Genomic DNA, 19,531 nt, shown 5'->3' with positions numbered 1-19,531 from the left:
GCATAATGGACAAATACCTAGTACAATAATTTCTGACGCCATTAGATGCAAATTGTGATCTTGAGTCCTGGGGATCATGGGCAATTTGAGCTGATAAAGCTACATTAGAAAGTCCAAGATTCCACAGCTTCTTTGGAAATTTCCATATTTCAAGAGAACAATGGCCACCCATGTGTGTACAACCGCTTCCTTTTCTCTCCCACAAGTTCATACGACATGTGTCACTGAATGTGATCCTCCAGCAAACATTTTTGCTGCAAACCAAGTGGAGGCAGATGCCCCAGGAATATACCTAAGCCTTTTTTGTTTCCACATTACAATTTTTAGAAGCTCTGATTGCAGCATGTGAGAACTTAACACCATACTAAAAGCCAGACGCTATGTGCAGTTTTGTAGTCATTATTTACATACTGTTACATACTTTCTCAGTGGTATAAAATTTACTTCAGTTGCATTTCTACTTCCTGGTGTTGCGGCTTTCATAAGTGTTAATGTCGCTACTTAGAGAACTAAGTGTGAAAGTACATGTTCATTCTTAGATAATTATATGACTATGTATTGTGTTTTTTTTTAATTAACTTTTCCTTATGAACTGATGAAAGAGCTCTACAATGTACCATTTGATTGCCTTTGTGTTAAAGAAAAAAATTAAAAATGAAATGATAATATTAAGGGAGTGAAATCACTTTTGTAAGATTTCTGTTCACAGAGATTATCTTGGGGAAAAAATAGAAAAAAAAATGTGCCCATAAGAAAGACAAAGCAATATGTCTGTACTACCAACTGCAGAAATAAAATCAGTATTGTTGGAAATAATACCAAATCACAATTCTAAAGCTTCTGTCATTATTGTAGGCTATTATATAGGTACATCCCATTCCTTACTTGATGTCAGTGAAGGTTGTTGGGTGTGTTCAGACCGTTCACGCTCTGAGTTGTGGCTCCCACGAAGTGCTCTCCTATCCTCTTCTTGCCGTGACAACATGAACTCCTCAAGGGTGACAAATCCTGAAGTATCCTGACGGCCACGACCAAACTCTCGCAGCAAATCTGCAGCCAACCGATAATCTGCCATGTCAGGAGGTAATGCTGGTAATGATGGATTGCTTGAGTGAAGTTGTGGGGGTCGGACAGGAGAGTCACTAAGAGCATGGCCTGCAATACAAGACAGCCCCCATTAACAATTTATGTAACAACAATGTGTATTTAATTATGAGTGTTAAAGGATTTACCTACAGTTTTGAAATCCTACTCTCAAACTCAGTCTCTGTAGTATAGTGCATTTTTATGACTGCTTGCTTAGTTTCTAACCTTGAACTCTTTCTTTTGTATTAACATCAGGTATATGGATATGCACTAAATAAGCAACGAGAGGATCAAATAAAATGGATTTTCTTTAAAAAATGTAATTACGTGAATACATTATGTAGAGCTTTTGTCTCTAACTCGACAATTCAATATGTGTCTATCATCTTCTCTCTCCTCTCTTCAATCAAGAGCAGTTGGAAACAAAACAAATAAATCCATTTGATGGAGTCAAGAAATAAGATAACAACAGGATATAAATACTTTAGGAGTAAAGGAGACCACGCACTCAAAAGCAGAAACACTGAGTCGCTGATACGCACAAACAAAAGATGGAAAACTTGCTAGCTTTTAGAGTTATCCTTGACAAGCTACAGTACACACACAAACACACACACACACACACACACACACACACACACACACACACACGCGCGCGCTGGCACCATATAGGGACATTGGGATGTGTGAGCACCCGCGCCTGTGTGTGTGTGTGTGTGTGTGTGTGTGTGTGTGTGTGTGTGTGTGTGGGCGCGCGCGCACACGCATACTGTACCTCGTCAATGGAGAACTACGAACCCTATCAAGTTTCCCTTGTTTTGCATGTGTCTATCAATGACTCAATGCTTCTGCTTTTCAGTCTCCAGTTTATCATACAGTATTTACAATCTACAAGAACTTCCCTACAGCATTAATAATAGGTTATGAGAGGACCACCTCTTCAAAACTCTGGTATATATGAAATGGAATACGGACTCTGTCTATGAATAGGTTTATGGGTGTAAATGTAAGAAGGTAGACATTCAAAGCTTAGCAGAGTATTTGTGTGAATCTACAAGAGTGGGTGATTTACTTGTGAAAAAAGTTAGCAGTTGCAGATTATTTTTTACTACCAAATTTTTTGGAGATATCTTCCACGTATAATATGTTTAGGAGACTTTTATAATCAAACACGCAAACAGACTGGACACATGCTTAACAGTACTGACCATAAAACTGAAGCAATTTACTAATTGCCAAAGGCAACACACATGCACTGGAACTTAAAAAGACGTGGAATTACATACACCAAGCAAGAATAGTGTGGACTCTTTCCAGTTCTCTCTTGGTTTGCCAGATGGAAGCAAATGAAACACCAGTTGCTTCATCCACTCATTTCAATGTGGATTGTAGTCTCAGTGGAGCATGTAACACAGCTTCTTTGTCAATAAACTGGTAGACTTATCCAACCACTTTGAAGGTTTGACTGTGAAGAATTTTTCCATTTAACTTGCTTTGTACTAGTGGCATCTTCAACTTTGAATGTGCTCTCCCAGAGTATTTACAACTGTCATGATAGCAGTACATCTGATAGTGGTGATCGACTGAGCAGGGCCGACTGCACATCTTGTTTACACTGTAAAGTTCTGTTTGCATGAACTGTGCATGTGAATATATTTTTGTATTATTTAATGAAGGTTGGGCCACTTCAGTATATATTCTGTGATATTTGTTAGAGGTTGCAAACCTTGTAATGCGTGTATATGCCAATTATTGGCAATGTTACTTCAAAGAAACTCTAAATGGACCAATATGTGAATCCAAAGTCAAACCATGAATGTACACAGAATGGTAAAAATGGTGTACACCAAGATGCTTTTCAGTACCTAACAAAATGAGGACTTTCAACGGTTTGTTTCTGTTTATGCATGTATGCTCCATGTCACTGATTTGTGCAGCTCTCAAAATCAGAAAATTTCTAGCATACTTTCCCAACAGGTACTGAGAAAATATAACTTTTTTATATGGCCATACAACAACCTCAGCTTTCTTTCACTTTCTTTACTGCGGTGTAACTCCACTTTTAATATATGCAACGGCATTCATGTATCCAGTTGTGATGTTCTACTTAACAGTCTCAACGGTCCCTACAATGCTTACAAGTCAAAAGGATTAACAGCACCCATGTACCATGGGTAAAGGCCACGGTCATGTATTTTACAACAACTGGTTTTAGTATAAATTGGCAAATGCAATAGATTCTATACAGCCTGACGGGTCTTTCCACATGAAATGCTGCTACCTGCTTATGAATGATTAAATGTGATGATCGTCAAGCTCCATAATGTGTCAGTGAGATGGGGAAAATCTTTCTTGGTTAATGTAATGTGCCTGAATCTAAAAATAAGATGAAACAATGGAAACTCCAAGTTGGAATATCAACAACATTAAAAAAAGGACAGACTGCTACTCACTGTAAAGATAATCTGCAGAGTTGCACATGGGCACAACAAAAAGACTGTTCATATTTAACTTTTGGCCAAGGTATTCTTAAGAAAAGAAAGCAGAAAGAAACATTCACCCAAGCAATTGCACCAAATGCACACATGACCACCATCTCTGGCATCTTGGACCAGAAGGTAACTGTCACATTGAGTGGAAGGGAAGAGGAGGGATAGCAAGGTACGGTTGGGCAGAGAGAAAAGCACTGTCTACGGGAGCGTGCAGGGACTTGACTGAGACACAGAAGACTGCCAGGTGCAGTGGCTTACTTAGTAAGCAAAAAGAAATCATGAATTAGTAAGGAAAAAGAAATCGTGAAGATAAAATGCAAGCGAACAATTATTTTTTCTTTATTTTATTTCTTCTTTTATTACTCACATGTTGACAATCAATAAACACTAAAAGTTTAAAAACAGGTAAATTTCAAGACGTTTTGTATTCATAGAAACATTTTGAGAAAATTATGAAAAGGATAGACTGCTACTCACCATGTAGTGGAGATGCTGAGTTGCAGACAGGCATAACAAAAAGATTGTTACACAAGTACGCTTTTGGTCCAAAGGTCTTCTTCCGAATTAGACAAAACACACACACACACACACACACACACACACACACACACACATACACACACACACACACACAAACACACTTTCACATAAATACAACTCTCTCACACACACGACCACTGTTGACGGTTGCCAAGGCCTGACTCAATCTGAAAAAGGACGGAATGGATGAAGTAAGGGGAAGCAAGATGAAACTTGAGTGAGTAGGGTTACAGTGAAAGGTGACAATGAACTGAAATTGATGTGAAAAGACAATGTGAGCAAAGATAACAATTTATAAAAAGATTCTAATGTGGACTGCCCCGCCCCATTCCCATGGACCATGGATCTTGCCATTGGTGGGGAGGCTTGTGCACCTCAGCAATACAGATAGCTGTACTGTAGGTGCAACCAAAATGGAGGGGTATCTGTTGAAAGGCCAGACAAATGTGTGGTTCCTGGGGAGGGGCAAGCAGCCTTTTCAATACTTGCCCGGGCGGCAGTCTGGATGATTGACTGATCTGGCCTTATAACATTAACCAAACTGGCCTTGCTGTGCTGGTAATGTGAATGGCTGAAAGCAAGGGGAAACTACAGCCTAATTTTTCCCGAGGGCATGCGGCTTTATTGTATGGTTAAATGATGATGGTGTCCTCTAGGGTAAAATATTATGGAGGTAAAATAGTCCCCCATTCAGATCTCTGGGTGGGGGCTACTAAAGAGAATGTCATTACCAGGAGAAAGAAAACTGGCGTTCTAAGGATCGGAGCATGGAATGTCAGATCCCTTAATTGGGCAGGTAGGTTAGAAAATTTAAAAAGGGAAATGGATAGGTTACAGTTAGATACACTGGGAAGTAGTGAAGTTCAGTGGCAGGAGGAACAAGACTTCTGGTCATGTGTATACAGGGTTATAAATACAAAATCAAATAGGGGTAATGCAGGAGTAGGTTCAATTAAAAGAAAAAAAAAAAAACGGGTAAGCTACTATGAACGGCATAGTGAACGCATTATTGTAGCCAAGATAGACAGAAAGCCCAACCTTGCCACAGTAGTACAAGTTTATATGCCAACTACTTCTGCAGATAATGAAGAGATTGAAGAAATGTGCGATGTGATAAAAGAAATTATTCACATATTGAAGGGAGACGAAACTTTAACAGTCATGGGGGACTGGGATTCGATAGTGGGAGAAGGAAGAGAAGGGAAAGTAATAGGTGAGTATAGACTGAGAGAAAGGAGTGAAAGCAGAAACCGCCTGGTGGAATATTGCACAAAGCATAATTTAATCATAGCTAACATGTGGTTTAAGAACCATGAAAGAAGATTTATGCGTGGAAGAGACCTAGAGACACTGGAAGGTTTCAGATTGACTATATTATGGTAACACAGAGATTTCGGGACCAGGTTTTAGATTGTAAGACATTTCCAGGGGCAGACGTGAACTCTGAGCATAATTTATTTATTATGAATTGATGAAACTGCAAAAATGGTGGAATTTAAGGAGATGGGACCTGGATAAACTGAAAGAACAAGAGCTTCTAGAGAGTTTCAGAGAGAGCATTAGGGAACGATTGACAAGAAAGGGGGAAAGAAATACAGTAGAAGAAGAATGGGTAGCTTTGAGAGATGAAATAGTGAAGGCAGAAGAGGATCAAGTAGGTAAAGAGACGAGGGCTTGTAGAAATCCTTGGGTAAGCAAAGTAGGGAAAGCAAAAATGTGGAAGGATTACATAGAGGGTCTATACAAGGGTGATGTACTTGAGGGAAATATTATGGAAATGGAAGAGGATGTAGATGAAATGGGAGATATGATACTGCATGAAGAATTTGATAGAGCTCTGAAAGACTAAAGTTGAAAAAAAGGCTCCGGCAGTAGACAACATTCCATTAGAACTACTGATAACATTGGGAGAGCCAGCCATGACAAAACTCTTCCATTCAGTGGGCAAAATGTATGAGACAGGCGAAATACCCTCAGACTTCAAGAAGAATGTAATAATTCCAATCCCAAAGGAAGCAGGCATTGACTGTTGTGAAAATTAGTGAACTATCAGATTAATAAGTCATGGCTGCAAAATACTAACATGAATTCTTTACAGACAAATGGAAAAACTGGTAGAAGCTGACCTTGGGGAAGATCAGTTTGGATTCCTTAGAAATGTTCAAACACACGAGGCAATTCTGACCCCAAGACTTATCTTAGAAGAAAGATTAAGGAAAGGCAAACCTACGTTTGTAGCATTTGTAGACTTAGAGAAATCTTTTGGCAATGTTGACTGGAATACTCTCTTTCAAATTCTGAAGGTGGCAGGGGTAAAATACAGGGAGTGAAAGGCTATTTACAATTTGTACAGATACCAGACTGCAGTTATAAGAGTTGAGGGGCATGACAGGCAAGCAGTGGTTGGGAAGGGAGTGAGACAGATTGTAGCCTATCCCCAATGTTACTCAAGCTGTATATTGAGCAAGCAGTAAAGGAATCAAAAGAAAAATCTGGAGTAGGAATTAAAATACACGGAGAAGAAATAAAAACTCTGAGGTTTGCCGAGAACACTGCAGTTCTGTCAGAGACAGCAAATGACCTGGAAGAGCAGTTGAACAGAATGGATAGTCTTGAAAGGAGGATATATATGATGAACATCAACAAAAGCAAAATAAGGATAATGGAATGTAGCGAAATTAAATCAGGTGATGTTGAGGGAATTAGAAAATGAGAAACTTAGAGTAGTAAATGAGTTTTGTTATTTGGTGAGCAAAATAACTGATGATGGTTGAAGTAGAGAGGATATAAAATGTAGACTGGCAATGGCAAGGAAAGCATTTCTGAAAAAGAGAAATCTGCTAACATCAAGTGTAGAGTCAGCTGTCAGGAAGTCTTTTCTGAAAGTATTTGCATGGAGTGTAGCCATGTATGGGAAGTGTAACATAGACGATAAATAGTTTAGATAAGAAGAGAACAGAAGCTTTCAAAATGTGGTGCTACAGAAGAATGCTGAAGATGTGAATTGCAGGTTGGTGGGCAGATATGTATGAAGAGAGGGGCAGCAGATGTTACTAGATTAGGTGAGTTTAGTACGTGCGAACTGGAATAATAGAGGAGAAAACCTCAGGGGGGGGGGGGGGGGGTAGGGGGGGGGAGACATCGGTGGTTGCTGGGATGTGGTGTAAGTTCATTTGGACAGGAAGGTTGGTTGGTTGTTTCGGGGAAGGAGACCAGACAGCGTTGTCATTGGTCTCATCGGATTAGGGAAGGACGGGGAAGGAAGTCGGCCGTGCCCTTTGAAAGGAACCACCGCGGCATTTGCCTGGAGCGATTTAGGGAAATCACGGAAAACCTAAACCAGGATGGCCGGACGCGGGATTGAACTGTCGTCCTCCTGAATGCGGACAGGAAGGTACAGACAATAACGCATAAAAATATGCAAGAGTGGTGCAGGATTGGTTCAAATGGTTCGAATGGCTCTGAGCACTATGGGACTCAACTTCTCAGGTTATCAGTCCCCTAGAACTTAGAACTACTTAAACCTAACTAACGTAAGGACATCACACACATCCATGCCTGAGGCAGGATTCGAACCTGTGACCGTAGCGGTCATGCAGTTCCAGACTGTAGCGCCTAGAACCGCTTGGCCACTCTGGCCGGCCGGTGCAGGAAGAGTGATCAATTTGAGAGTCTAGGATTAATGATATTGGTGGGAGTAATGTAGAACATGGGATGCTGCATCAACAGTCGGTGCAGTCATGTAGCTGTCCCCGAGTTGTGCTTCGGCGAGGCAGTTGATACTGAGTGGCTCATAAGTCAGAGCGTGTGTCATGGTTTGGAATGCAATATGTAAAATAGAGAAAGAAAAGGATGGACACTGAGTATAGTATTGTGTTAGAAAATTGTAACAGAAGAAAACAGCATTGCGTTATGGGGTGGAAGAAAAGCTATTAGGCAACTCATACACAAATGATCGCTGTCTCTGGCTGGCCGAAAGCTTGTTTAGTGATCTTTCTATTGTGCATGTATGCAGCACATCATCTCCACTTCAGTATTTAACAGACTGTAAGATGATGTGTTTAAAAAAACACAATATTTTTACAATTTTTGTTATTAGATAGCAAAGCCAGACAAAAAAAATTCTTAGTTTTTAAAACTGAACTGACCTTTAAAATTGCTGAAAATCTGGACTTTCCGCTTCTTCTTCTTCTTCTTCTTCTTCTTCTTCCTCCTCGTTGTCATCAACATTGTCCTCTTTGTATATAATATGGTCTCCACTGTCACTGAGAGTGTTACTTATGATTAAAGATTTAAAAATAATGTTCCCTCTCACTCCAGATCATGACTATTTTATCCACTGACACATTTGTTTGGTTGTAGGTCGTTTTACAACTCCCTTCACATGAATTCATGTTGGGTTTCATCGATCATCCATTTGTGCCAGTCCTCTCCCATATACACTTTCAATGATTTATTTATCAAGGCATCAAAGGGGTTGCAATTGTGAAATAAGTCCTCATGGAATAACAGCAAACTCTGTATTTCCCTTGCACAATTTCTCTTTCACAGCATTTTTCAAGTGACTGGTACACTAATCTAGCACAAGAAGAGAACTGACCTTCAATAAAACACCATTATTTCTCTCCCACACTCCATTAATCCATTATTTCCTACCATCCTCAACCATCCAACCAGTGTCATGTATGTGAACACCACTACCTGCCAATAGTTCACAAGGTTTTGACATCATTTTGCGCTTGAAAATTATCATTGGATTAAGTTTAGCACTGTCAGCAAAACATGAAAGGACTGCAGTGTATTGCATTTTTTCATGATCACTTGCTTTTATAGCTACAGTTTTAGAACCTTCCATGGCAAAAGTTCTGTTACTAGGCACATCAAGTGTCAGAGGAGTCTCGTCCATATTCACTATTTGGCTCAGTTCTGTACTGGTTTTCTTTCAATTTTGAATAATAAAGCGATGGAAAAATGATAATTTTTCCTCATACTCTTGTGCATTTCCTAAGGTATTTTGGTTTTTGTTTGCGTGCTAAGTCTGTGACACTTCATAAACCTTTAGCATCAACCAACTCCACTCTTTAAAAGTCTGTTAAGTTCCACTGTAGCACTAGCTTAAGTGTGTAGTTCAATAATTTTTGTATTAATAATGACATTTTGAGCGTGTCCTTCAGAATCCATTTCAATATGCCATCATCTAGTTTTGGCCATTTTGCATTCAGTCCTCTATTTGCATATTTAGTGTTTTTTTTAGTTCTTTTTTACTAGTTCACCAATTGCAAATTGTCTTTTTCTGTTGGTGGAGGGCCAAAATGCCATTCAGCTGTTCTGTTTCCATGTTGTTCTGCATATACTATTACTTCCAAATTACAGCCTGCATATATAAACCTTTTATTTTTTTCCGTTACAAAACTAGCTAGTATAAAAAATATTGTACTATTACCAATAACATACATCACTTTCAACTCAAGCTCAATGGTGCCATAGACTGCAATGATACATCATAAATTGACAGTGTTTTGTGCCTATGATGGCAAGGAAGAAGGGGAACAGTGTTTGCAAGCTTGTGAATCCTCGCAACTCATGTTCGTCACATAGGTGCACTGCTCAAAGTTGAATCCAATGGTGTCAGATAGAGATAAGTTTCCTGTGGCATCAAATTTATGGTCATTTTTAAGAGTGGTGGGAATTTTAGCAATCAATGGACATTTTTAACATTAATTTCGAGTATAAGACATACCTGAAGTTTGGAGACAATTTTTTGAAGAAAAAGGTGTGTCTTATAGCCAATAAAATATGGTAAATGGTGAGTAGCAAAAATTCCTTTTAATAATATTGTCTTCACACTTTATGATTAGATGGACTTTAACTGAATATTCCAAATGATGATTTAATAGTTCGTTTTTTCCCCAAAGCAGTTTTAGGTACTAGATACAGGCAACAGTACATTCATAAACAATGTTATCAAACCTGAAGGTGGTTGCATCAAGGTCTCTGTGTGTACGGCAATGTGTACTCGCACTACAAAAAGAGGTAAATCTACAGCTACTTTAGCCTCTGTGCTCTTACATGTGTCTCTGCATTATAGATCAATCACCTGTAGGTGAGTGGTTGGCTTTCTTCATTTCTTTTTATTGTTTCCATCCTTACTGTACTAAAACATAATCCTTAAGCTATCATGCACTGTGATTAAGTGTGACATCTTGACGTGGCAGTCAACCATGCGTATAAACAAAAGGGAACTTTGTCAGTCTGAAGGGGGAGGGGTGCTACTGGATAACAAGCCTTGCCTCCTCCTCACAGGACTAGCAGTCTAAACCCATGATTTGTGCTTCTTTATGAGCAGAACTGGTACATGGTCAAAGAGACTGCCAATTCCATCTGATGATGTGAGTCATCCTCAACTCCATGGTGGATCAGGATTAGTTTCTTCGCTCATTTCAAAATTAGAAATGAACACAATGAGCAACACACAGTTCAAAGCAAAACAAAGCACAAAAATTATGTGGTAATGAAGACCACACTACTGCTTACTGATGTTCGTAGTGTCATAAATGAAGTATTTCTGTCTGATCTATGAAGCTATCTTAAGCAACCATAATGTAAAACACATCGCACCTAAAACTCACATTAGTGTCCACATAATACCCATCAAACAAACATATCACCATTACAAGTTGTAGAAATTTCTCAAGAGCTCAGAGGCATACATTTCATACAATGAGTGCACAAATGAGTTAATTCTATTAAGTTTAAATCACCCAGATGAAAAACAAAAACATAAAATGGAGGCAAATGATACCTGATGTAACTACAAACTGCAATTAATATACCAACTGAAAAACAACCCCCTACACGTTTATTTCAATTAATAAGGCACAGACAGTATGTATGTACGACTTTTTTGCAATATCTGTAGTACTGTTTTTGGTGGTCACGGGCTGCCTTTTCAGATTGTATTTACATTACATACCCTTTCTGTAAACTGAGAAAAGCAAAGAAGCTGTATTAGGAGCTCCCAACCTCTGATTTTAATGTGACTAGGAATCTGTCTTTCTTTATCTCCAACAGCATAATTTTGATGATCACTATTTTCCCCATTTTTAATTGTAGATCTCTGAGAAATTTCGGTTGGATTTAATTTTCCATTTTTCACTGCCACCAAGCATCACCACCTACACATAGCATGTGCCTGCTGCGATGTCCAATGTAACTTGGTAAAAGCAATGCAACACACTAATATCATCTATTATGGAATCCCAGTTTTCCAGTCTTCACTGATGATTTTCTTGCATTGTTCCTTTTTTAATACAGTATAGATTTTAGTCATACACTGACTCATTCAAATGTTACAGCATTAAGCACACACTATTCTAATGTGTTTCAATATCTTGAAAAATTGTGTGTTTTGGTAAATTCAATGTTTTTCAAAATGTGGTCAAATATCTCCAGGCCTTGTTAATTTCCCTGAAAAGATGCAATTTTTGATAACTTTTTAAAATCAAATCCTCAACTCTACATAATGTATAACTGCAGTGTATGAGCAACACAACAGCCACTCAAATGGCTTTTTTTTTTTTTTTTTTTTTTTACAGCGACTTTTAGTGCTTTGTCTGAGATGTAAGCGCCAGTATGGTCATCTGGGAAAAACTGCTGTGCCAAGCACTACTTTCAGATAGTTTACACTTTGAATGCAATGGGTCATAAAACTTATTAATGAGTAGTTTTTGTTGGGTTTGACTATATATCTGTTTTGGTACTTATCCAAGCAGCTTTTGATGAGCATGAAACTACTTTGAATTAAAGCTTCTTGTTTGTTGCTGGCATTAATTGAGGCTGGAAATATTTTTCTGCCTATTCTCAGCTGCAGATTAGCAAAATTAAATCATCTGAAACCTTCCCTTGAGAGTGGGGTGTGGCTACGTGCCCATTATCCTGTAATCCATAAAAGCTTTATCAATTTCTTTGGTAATGTGATCATTGTCTGGTCACTGACCTGTTGGATGAAGCAGTAATTGTTGTATAGCAAGTTGATACATCAGTAAACTTCCAGTTCTTTAAAGAAACAAATTCCTGTGTATAAAACAGCTTCAAACTTCTGACTGCCTTTCAATTGAGCTAATGTGCAAGCAAGGAAAAGTTTAGAGAAAGTTTGAAATTATATTTAAATTTCATTAGAAGTCAGTGGTTTCATCATCAAATACTGGATGTGTGCACTCTGGGTAATTTGCACACAATTTTATGCAAAAGCTAGTTTTTCACACTTCTCGATGTTTATAACATCATATTTCCTGAACTGTGTGTCGTACAATGATATAATTTTGCAAGTACATTCAGTGCTATTTGTGGACACTGTCTGCAAAATATATTGCAAATACAGTTTGTAATAAAAAAGAAAGAAATTAAAGTGTCATGCATGGTATGGTAGTTTTACTACATGAACAGTGAATATATAGTAAGAGGAACTATTTTCCTTTCATAATTTTGTGGATGGTGTGAATGAGCAAAAGTTTCATAAAGGTTTAAAACTATGTATAAAGTTTGTTGCACACCAGTAAGTGCTCTTATTCTTTAATACCAAATAAACACAGTCTGGGTATTAGTGCAATGAGTTTCACTGTCTCAAGTAGTATACACAGTTTGTAACTGTAAAACTTATTTTACTGTGGTGGAACTTTTCACATAACATTACACCTCTTAATGAGCAGATCATGTCAGCATTTTAGATTTTTGAATTCAGTCACTATTTATTTGAAGTATTAAAAATCAAACAATGTAAAATCCACGATGGATCATAAGCAGCTGCTCGTAGTCTGGCACTGGCAGCCAGAGACAGTTTTCATGTGTGCAAGAGATGTATTTGTGTGTGTGAGTGCGCGCGTGTGCTCGCGCTGCCTAACTCAGAAGGAGGTAGTGATTCGAGAATTTCTGTGTAAATTCTAGAACCACCGAGCCTTCTACCGTCTTGAACACACAATATTCTAAATATGAGTGTGGGATGGTAAAATCCTACCTACAGCATGTCACATGTTTGTGTGTGCAGGTTTAAAATCAGTTGCGGGAAGAAAGTAGATGCAGAAGTCAAACAGCACCGACAAGTATCTGTCGGGCAATCCATACGTGTATTAATGAGTGTGTATGGAAGAACCAAGGAATCTATATGCAGTTTTGTGCTGATTGTGACACTGACTATTGTTATGTGAAACAAGAACACTTGAAAAAGTACTCTTATAGACTCTTGACTCAGCCTTGTTAGATGCAAGATGTTTTTTCAATCTCTTTTTCTGAAAGTCGTAGTGTTTAAGCAGACTTTCTTTCGAACGTAAATCAATTTGTTTCTAACATATAACTGTACAAGAGACTTAATGACGTTACATATTATGTTGAAAGTGAGAATTTTTAGTGTGCTTGAAAGTCAAATACATCGTTGATTGACGAAACGTAAAGTTTGTATCGCTACTTATTTCACTAGTAGAAAGAGGCTTGAAAGTTCCTGTACCTAGCGTTATTCGACGGAGAAGAAGTCAAGAGAGTTTCCAGCAGCCAGCTATCCAGTAAAGAAGAGTGGTTGCAAACCCCAAGTAAGTCATCTCGTAAAGAAGTGAAATGTAGTTTGGGGAAATAAATCAGTATACCCCACACCCACACTCACACTGTAAGTCGTCAAAACGCTAGAATGTGGCGACCTGTGTAAAAGGACAAAAAACACAGGAATTTTCAGTCAAAAAACAAGAAAAGAAGCTGTTGTGTGTTGCCATAGCAACCAAACATAATACGACAAGGGATTTACTCTGAGACATTGGAATATGTTCAAGTATCTAATGGAGCAAAATCTGAATGAAAAATGGTGAAGACATGAAAAATTCACAACAATAAAACAGCAAAGAACATTTCGACGTATTTGACTAAGAAGAAATATGCATAGAACGCTTCAACCAAGAAGACCCAGTGTGGGGAGTATACAGCTCTCACACAGGTCGCGGGGAAGCAGACGTGGAAACCAACATACACCCGATGCCGCCGTCATCAGCTGCTGTTCAACAGTGCAGGCCTGCCTCCACATCTGCTCACCTACACTACAAGAATTCTACGCCGGGTGAGCATGAAACAAAATAGTTTTGGCTATGAAAATTACCAAAAAAGTGCCTAACTGGGCTGAGTTGGTAAATTTAACCAAAGCTCAAAGTGTGACGCTAAGTAAAGAACCACGCTTCATAAATTGTCAATTAAATACCCAGAGTGAAGCTTTAAATGCGCAGAGGGAAACTCTAAATATTTAATGACAAATTTAGGTTTGTTAAGTGGCAAGGTTGACTGTCAAAGCGAAGAATTTAGTAATCTGTGCGAAGGCATGGGCGCTTTGAAGACTGAGTTTGACACTATAAGTACTAAAGTAGAGAATTTAAAAGTAGATTTAAAGAATGAGTTGACAAATTCTTTGCCTACTCACATAAATCATATGTTTACCAACCTTAGTCAGAAACAGGATTTGTCAAAAAGGTTAGAACTTAGCATTGAGAACAAATGTAATAGTGTAGAATCGGAACTTATTGAAAAGTTAGGATCTTTTGAAAAAGTATACAGTAGTAAGTATAATGATGTAAGGCATGAGTTGTATACTTGTGTAGATAAGCAGAATGAGTTATGTCCAGTCATTCAATCGCAGATTACAGGTGCACGAGTAGATAATGTAGAAAGAAATTTCAAAGAGAAAATAGCTAATTCTGATATCATAAATGTAATTAGTTTGGAGAAAAAATTTGGGGAAATTATAGATCGAAAAGTTACCGAAGGAATAACATCCAGGAATGTATTGCCTAATCCTTCTGAAATTAATGATACCAGGAAGGGTATGGACGACCTGTGGAAAGATATTAAGCTTATCCAAGATAAAGTAGAAGAAAGTGTATCTTCACCTAGTGTTGTATTAACTAGTGAAGCTGTGACTGATTTACAATGGAGAGCTAATACAGGATTATGTAGACAATTCCCTAAATTTAAGCTTGACGGAGAAGTACATCCGACCCATTTCTTAAAAAGGTTTAATAAAGCATTACCAAAAAATTAGGAAGATTCTAAGAAGATCAAATTTGCTGTGGGGTACCTCCAAGTGGAAGCCTCAGAATGGGGCACAGCAAATATTGAGAATTTTTCCTCTTGGGAGGACTTTCAAAAGAAATTTAAAGAGAAATACTGGTCTGCCAGTGCTCAAGAAAAGTTATCAGATCTATGGGACTCATAATATTACAATAATACTTGGGGTATTATGAGGAAATATTTCGATTGATTGGCATTTAACACGAGCAAAGTATTCAGATAAGCCAGTGGAGGAAGAGGGATTGGTACGTATTTTAATTAGACGATTGCCCATCTACGCGAGAAAAGACATCTTATGTAGTGACTGGAAAATGGTAGAAGAGTTGTTGTCTTTTGTTGATGCACTTGATGCAATAAATAAGGACTGCAACGAAATTTTACACCAAAGTGAAATTTCAAACTATAAAAAGAATAGCTGGAATAATTTTAAAAGGCATTAGGCAAATTTAGCAAAAGTACACCAGTGCAATAAGAAAAGTTGTAACAGTAACTATCAAAAGAAGCATCCACATTCAAATTTAGATCCAGTAACTTCTCAAGAATTTTTACCAAGTAACACCAACAAACACAAAAAAGGAATGTAGTACTTCGTTACGGTAACCAACCCGTAATTAGTAGTAATGAGGAAAATGTTGTTTGACCTGGATCCAGGGCCGGGTCCCAGGTTGTGGAAATACATTAGGAGGCTATATTTCATATAAGTATGTTAACTTTATGCACAAAATACCCACAAAGGAATGGTTATTGCTTGAAGAACCAAGCTTAGCTACTAATAACCCACAACCTATAATAGCAGGGACAGTGGAAAATTCCAAGTTTAATGTATCCAAATTTGAAAAAGCAACATTCTTTAGCACTATGGATTTGACCGTGAGATATTGGCAGATAAAATTACATCAAGAATCCAAAAAGTATAAAGCCTTTTTGTTTGATGGAAAATCATATCATTTCAATGTATAGCCATTTGGACTTAATAACTCTGTGTCCATACTTATACATGCATTAGATGAAGCACTAGGAAGAGACTTATTGAAGGATTTGATAATATATGTAGACGATATCCTAATAATATCAGCTACTTGGGAGGAACATTGCCTAACTTTGTGCAAGACTCTGAAAATTTTTAAAGAGAAAGGTATTGCGGTGAAGCTGTCAAAATCCTTTTTTGTGCGCCAAGAACTTAAGTTCTTAGGGCATATTGTAGGGGCAGAGGGAATCAGACCAAACCCTGAATGCATGAAAGCTATCAAAGAATGTCCACACCCCAGAAATGTAAGACGATTAAAAGGACTTATAGGTATGGCCGGATACTATCGATGGTACGTACGAGGGGAGTAGTTAAATGACCCGAGAAGTTCACGTTTACTAAAACAGGGAGTACTGTGGACTTGGGCTCAAGGTGCAAATGGTGGACTTGAAAATGTTAAAAGAGTGCTTGTTGAGGCACCCATATTACATCATCCAGTTATGGGTGAACTGTTTAAAATTTTGACACATGCATCTGATTACGATATTGCTGCCAAGCTTTCCCAAGGAGAATGGGGTTCGATAAATGTAGAACAGAACCATAGCTTTTGTTAGCCGTAGCCTAACTAAGCACGAACTAAATTACACAGCTACCGAAAAAGAATTATTGGCAATTGTGTGGAATATTAAAAAGTTTCAAACACTAGTATGGGGATCAGAAATCCATATTTATACAGATCAGCAAGCTTTATCCTTTCTGATGAGTAATTGATTACAACACAGTTGGTTGATGTGTTGGATACTTTTCCTACAGGAATACAATATCAAGATATGATACGTAAAAGGTTCCAAAAATACAGTAACTGATGAATTATTGAGGCTACCCGTACGAATGGGAGACTTTAAGCGTACGGAAGGGCCCAGAATTATTTTTGCCATTAATTTTATGTCATCAGAATATCCGAACATCAGGGTAAAAGAGATGGTTCAAAGAATAACAGAGAATATCCATCATGATCCTTATTTCACAGAAATATTTGCTTGGTGTATCCAGGACTTGTTACGTCCTAATCAAATGGGAAAATGGAAAATTGTAGATCATAACTTGTTTTTGGGAGACAGTGTAACATTACAGCGTTGGCGTTTATGTCTTCCGAAGGTAATGGAAAACGAACTTATATGGTATGTTCACACAGGGTTTGGACACTTCGGAATCAAAAAATGCATATCTTATATGGATAAATTTTATTATTTCAAGAAGCTAGGACATAAAATAGTATCTATGATTGGAACCCGTGAAATTTGCCAGAGAGTAATACTCACGTGAAGTACAGAATGTATCCTATTATCCCCACGCCATTACACGACCTTACAGCAGCAGATTTTTTTGGACCAGTTCCACAAGGAAAGGGAGGAGTATAATATATTTTGGTTATCATAGAATGCTGGTCAAAATATGCTAAACTATATCCTATTAAGCGAGCAAATATGCAGACAGTTATACACTGTTTACAACAATACTTTCTAGAAGTAGGTAAACCAAAATGGTTTCTTACAGATAACAGACCACAATTTGTGGGCAACAAATTTAGAGAATTCCTAGTGTGGGAAAGTATTAGACTAGTGTTAATATCCATTTATAACCTGTCATCAAATGCATGTGAATGGGTAATGAAGGAAATTGGGAACTTATGTCGTGCATACTGCCATGAAAAGGCTGTGGAACCTCAGTACCAAGTCGATGACCTGGTTCTTATAAAACAACATCTTCCCAGCTTGACTCTGAGGAAAGAGACTCAACTTTTTTCAAAAATATGAGGGACCATCCCGGGTACAAACAGTGGTCCACCCTAATACTTTATTTTTAGTAGATCCCACAACAGGATTAGAAAAAGAGAAATACAACATAAAGGATAATGCATAAAAAAACTGAATATGAACATAAAATAGAGAACAACTTGAAAAGAAGAAGAAGAAGAAGAAGAAGAAGAAGAAGAAGAAAGAAAGAAAGTTATGTCTAGACGAAATAAATTTAATAGAGTATTATGTTTGTGGAAAATATAATATGATGTGACTAACTGAACAATTGTTATACCAAAGTGTATAGTTTTCTATTTTGTATAGAGTATTTTATACCTTTTATGAGATGTGATATAGATGGGAGGGTTTGTATAAATTTTGAAAGGGGTGGGAATTGTAGTTAAAAACTTGATTTACAAGAACAGATAAATCATGACTAACACAAAACACACATCACACATTTCAAACAACCCTCATAAGTGAGCCTGATTCTTCTTCATTTGCCATTTCCATAGGGTTGCTTTGATTTCCTTCGGGGACCTCAAAGGGTGAAGGTGGGACAAGGCCGTTCTGTAGTAGACGATTTAACCCCAAACCTCCTCCGGCATCTCACTCAAGTACCTGAGAGGTAGGGATTCTGGGGAAGGGGGGTGGGAAGGGTTTCCTGTCTTTGGGGCTATATTCTTTCTCTTCTTCAATCCTAGCAACCATACCTATTTTTTCCTTTCTTACTTCTAATCTTGAGGACCTATCTATCTTTTCCCTCTTTCCATATTCATAAAGTATCACTGAAGTCCTTCCTTATTTCCGTGGGTAATAATAACCTACATCTTATCTTTACATAAGAAGGCCGAAGAATCAGACTACACGAACACACATCCAAATATACACAAATATACATACACTTCTACACAAACATTAAATTATATAAAACAAAGCCCGTCACGATGTGAGAACCACCGGTGCTGTAGGGGAAAAGGTGTGTACATAGGGAATTATGCGCACATATATGGGGAGTTATGATGGTTCTAGATTGAATATACATAAGAAGAGGTGCACATACATAACGAATAACTACAAAGTAGTAATGAGTAATGGATAAATAAGAGAGAGGCGTGAGCAAACAAAGAAAACTAAAGTAGGAGTAGAATTAGTCAGGTTGGTCATTAAGCTACGTCAGTGCTATAAAAACTCTAACGAATTGAAGGATAGTGGGGCGTTATATCTATTGAAAGTATAGAAGTTGATAAGTAGAGGAGGACTCTTAGGGAGAGAATGATATATTAAAGAATGACTGCTCAGTTTAAAATAGATTTATAGCTTTACCAGAAGATACTTAATTATGGTATACATAAAAATGTATATTAGGGTAACGAACCATGAGGTCTACTCAGAAAAGATAAGGGGGGCGTACAAGGCATTCACTAAGTATAAAGGGCAGATGTACCTACGTGGAGATAGGACGATCTGTGGCCTAAAAAATAGAGATGTTTTGTAAGGGGCGTACCTGCCAGAACGGAAAGAGCAAGTGCTCCCATAACGTCAACCCA

General features: G+C 37.9%; 1 protein-coding gene across 3 annotated transcripts in view; it reads right to left on the bottom strand.

Annotated features, from left to right (window-relative positions):
• The window catches only part of LOC126101604 (connector enhancer of kinase suppressor of ras 2), a 157,608-nt gene that overhangs the window by 45,096 nt on the left and 92,981 nt on the right, over positions 1 to 19,531 (bottom strand). For all 3 annotated transcript variants that reach the window (XM_049912283.1, XM_049912282.1, XM_049912281.1), the window contains one exon: positions 886 to 1,155. In XM_049912283.1, the coding sequence (XP_049768240.1) occupies positions 886 to 1,155 (270 nt within the window). The remainder of the gene's footprint in view (positions 1 to 885; positions 1,156 to 19,531) is intronic.

This window comes from Schistocerca cancellata, chromosome 9 (assembly GCF_023864275.1).
Source record: "Schistocerca cancellata isolate TAMUIC-IGC-003103 chromosome 9, iqSchCanc2.1, whole genome shotgun sequence".
Classification (NCBI taxonomy): domain Eukaryota; kingdom Metazoa; phylum Arthropoda; class Insecta; order Orthoptera; family Acrididae; genus Schistocerca; species Schistocerca cancellata.
Note: the sequence above shows the minus strand (reverse complement) of the source record. Positions and strands in the feature narration are given on the sequence as shown.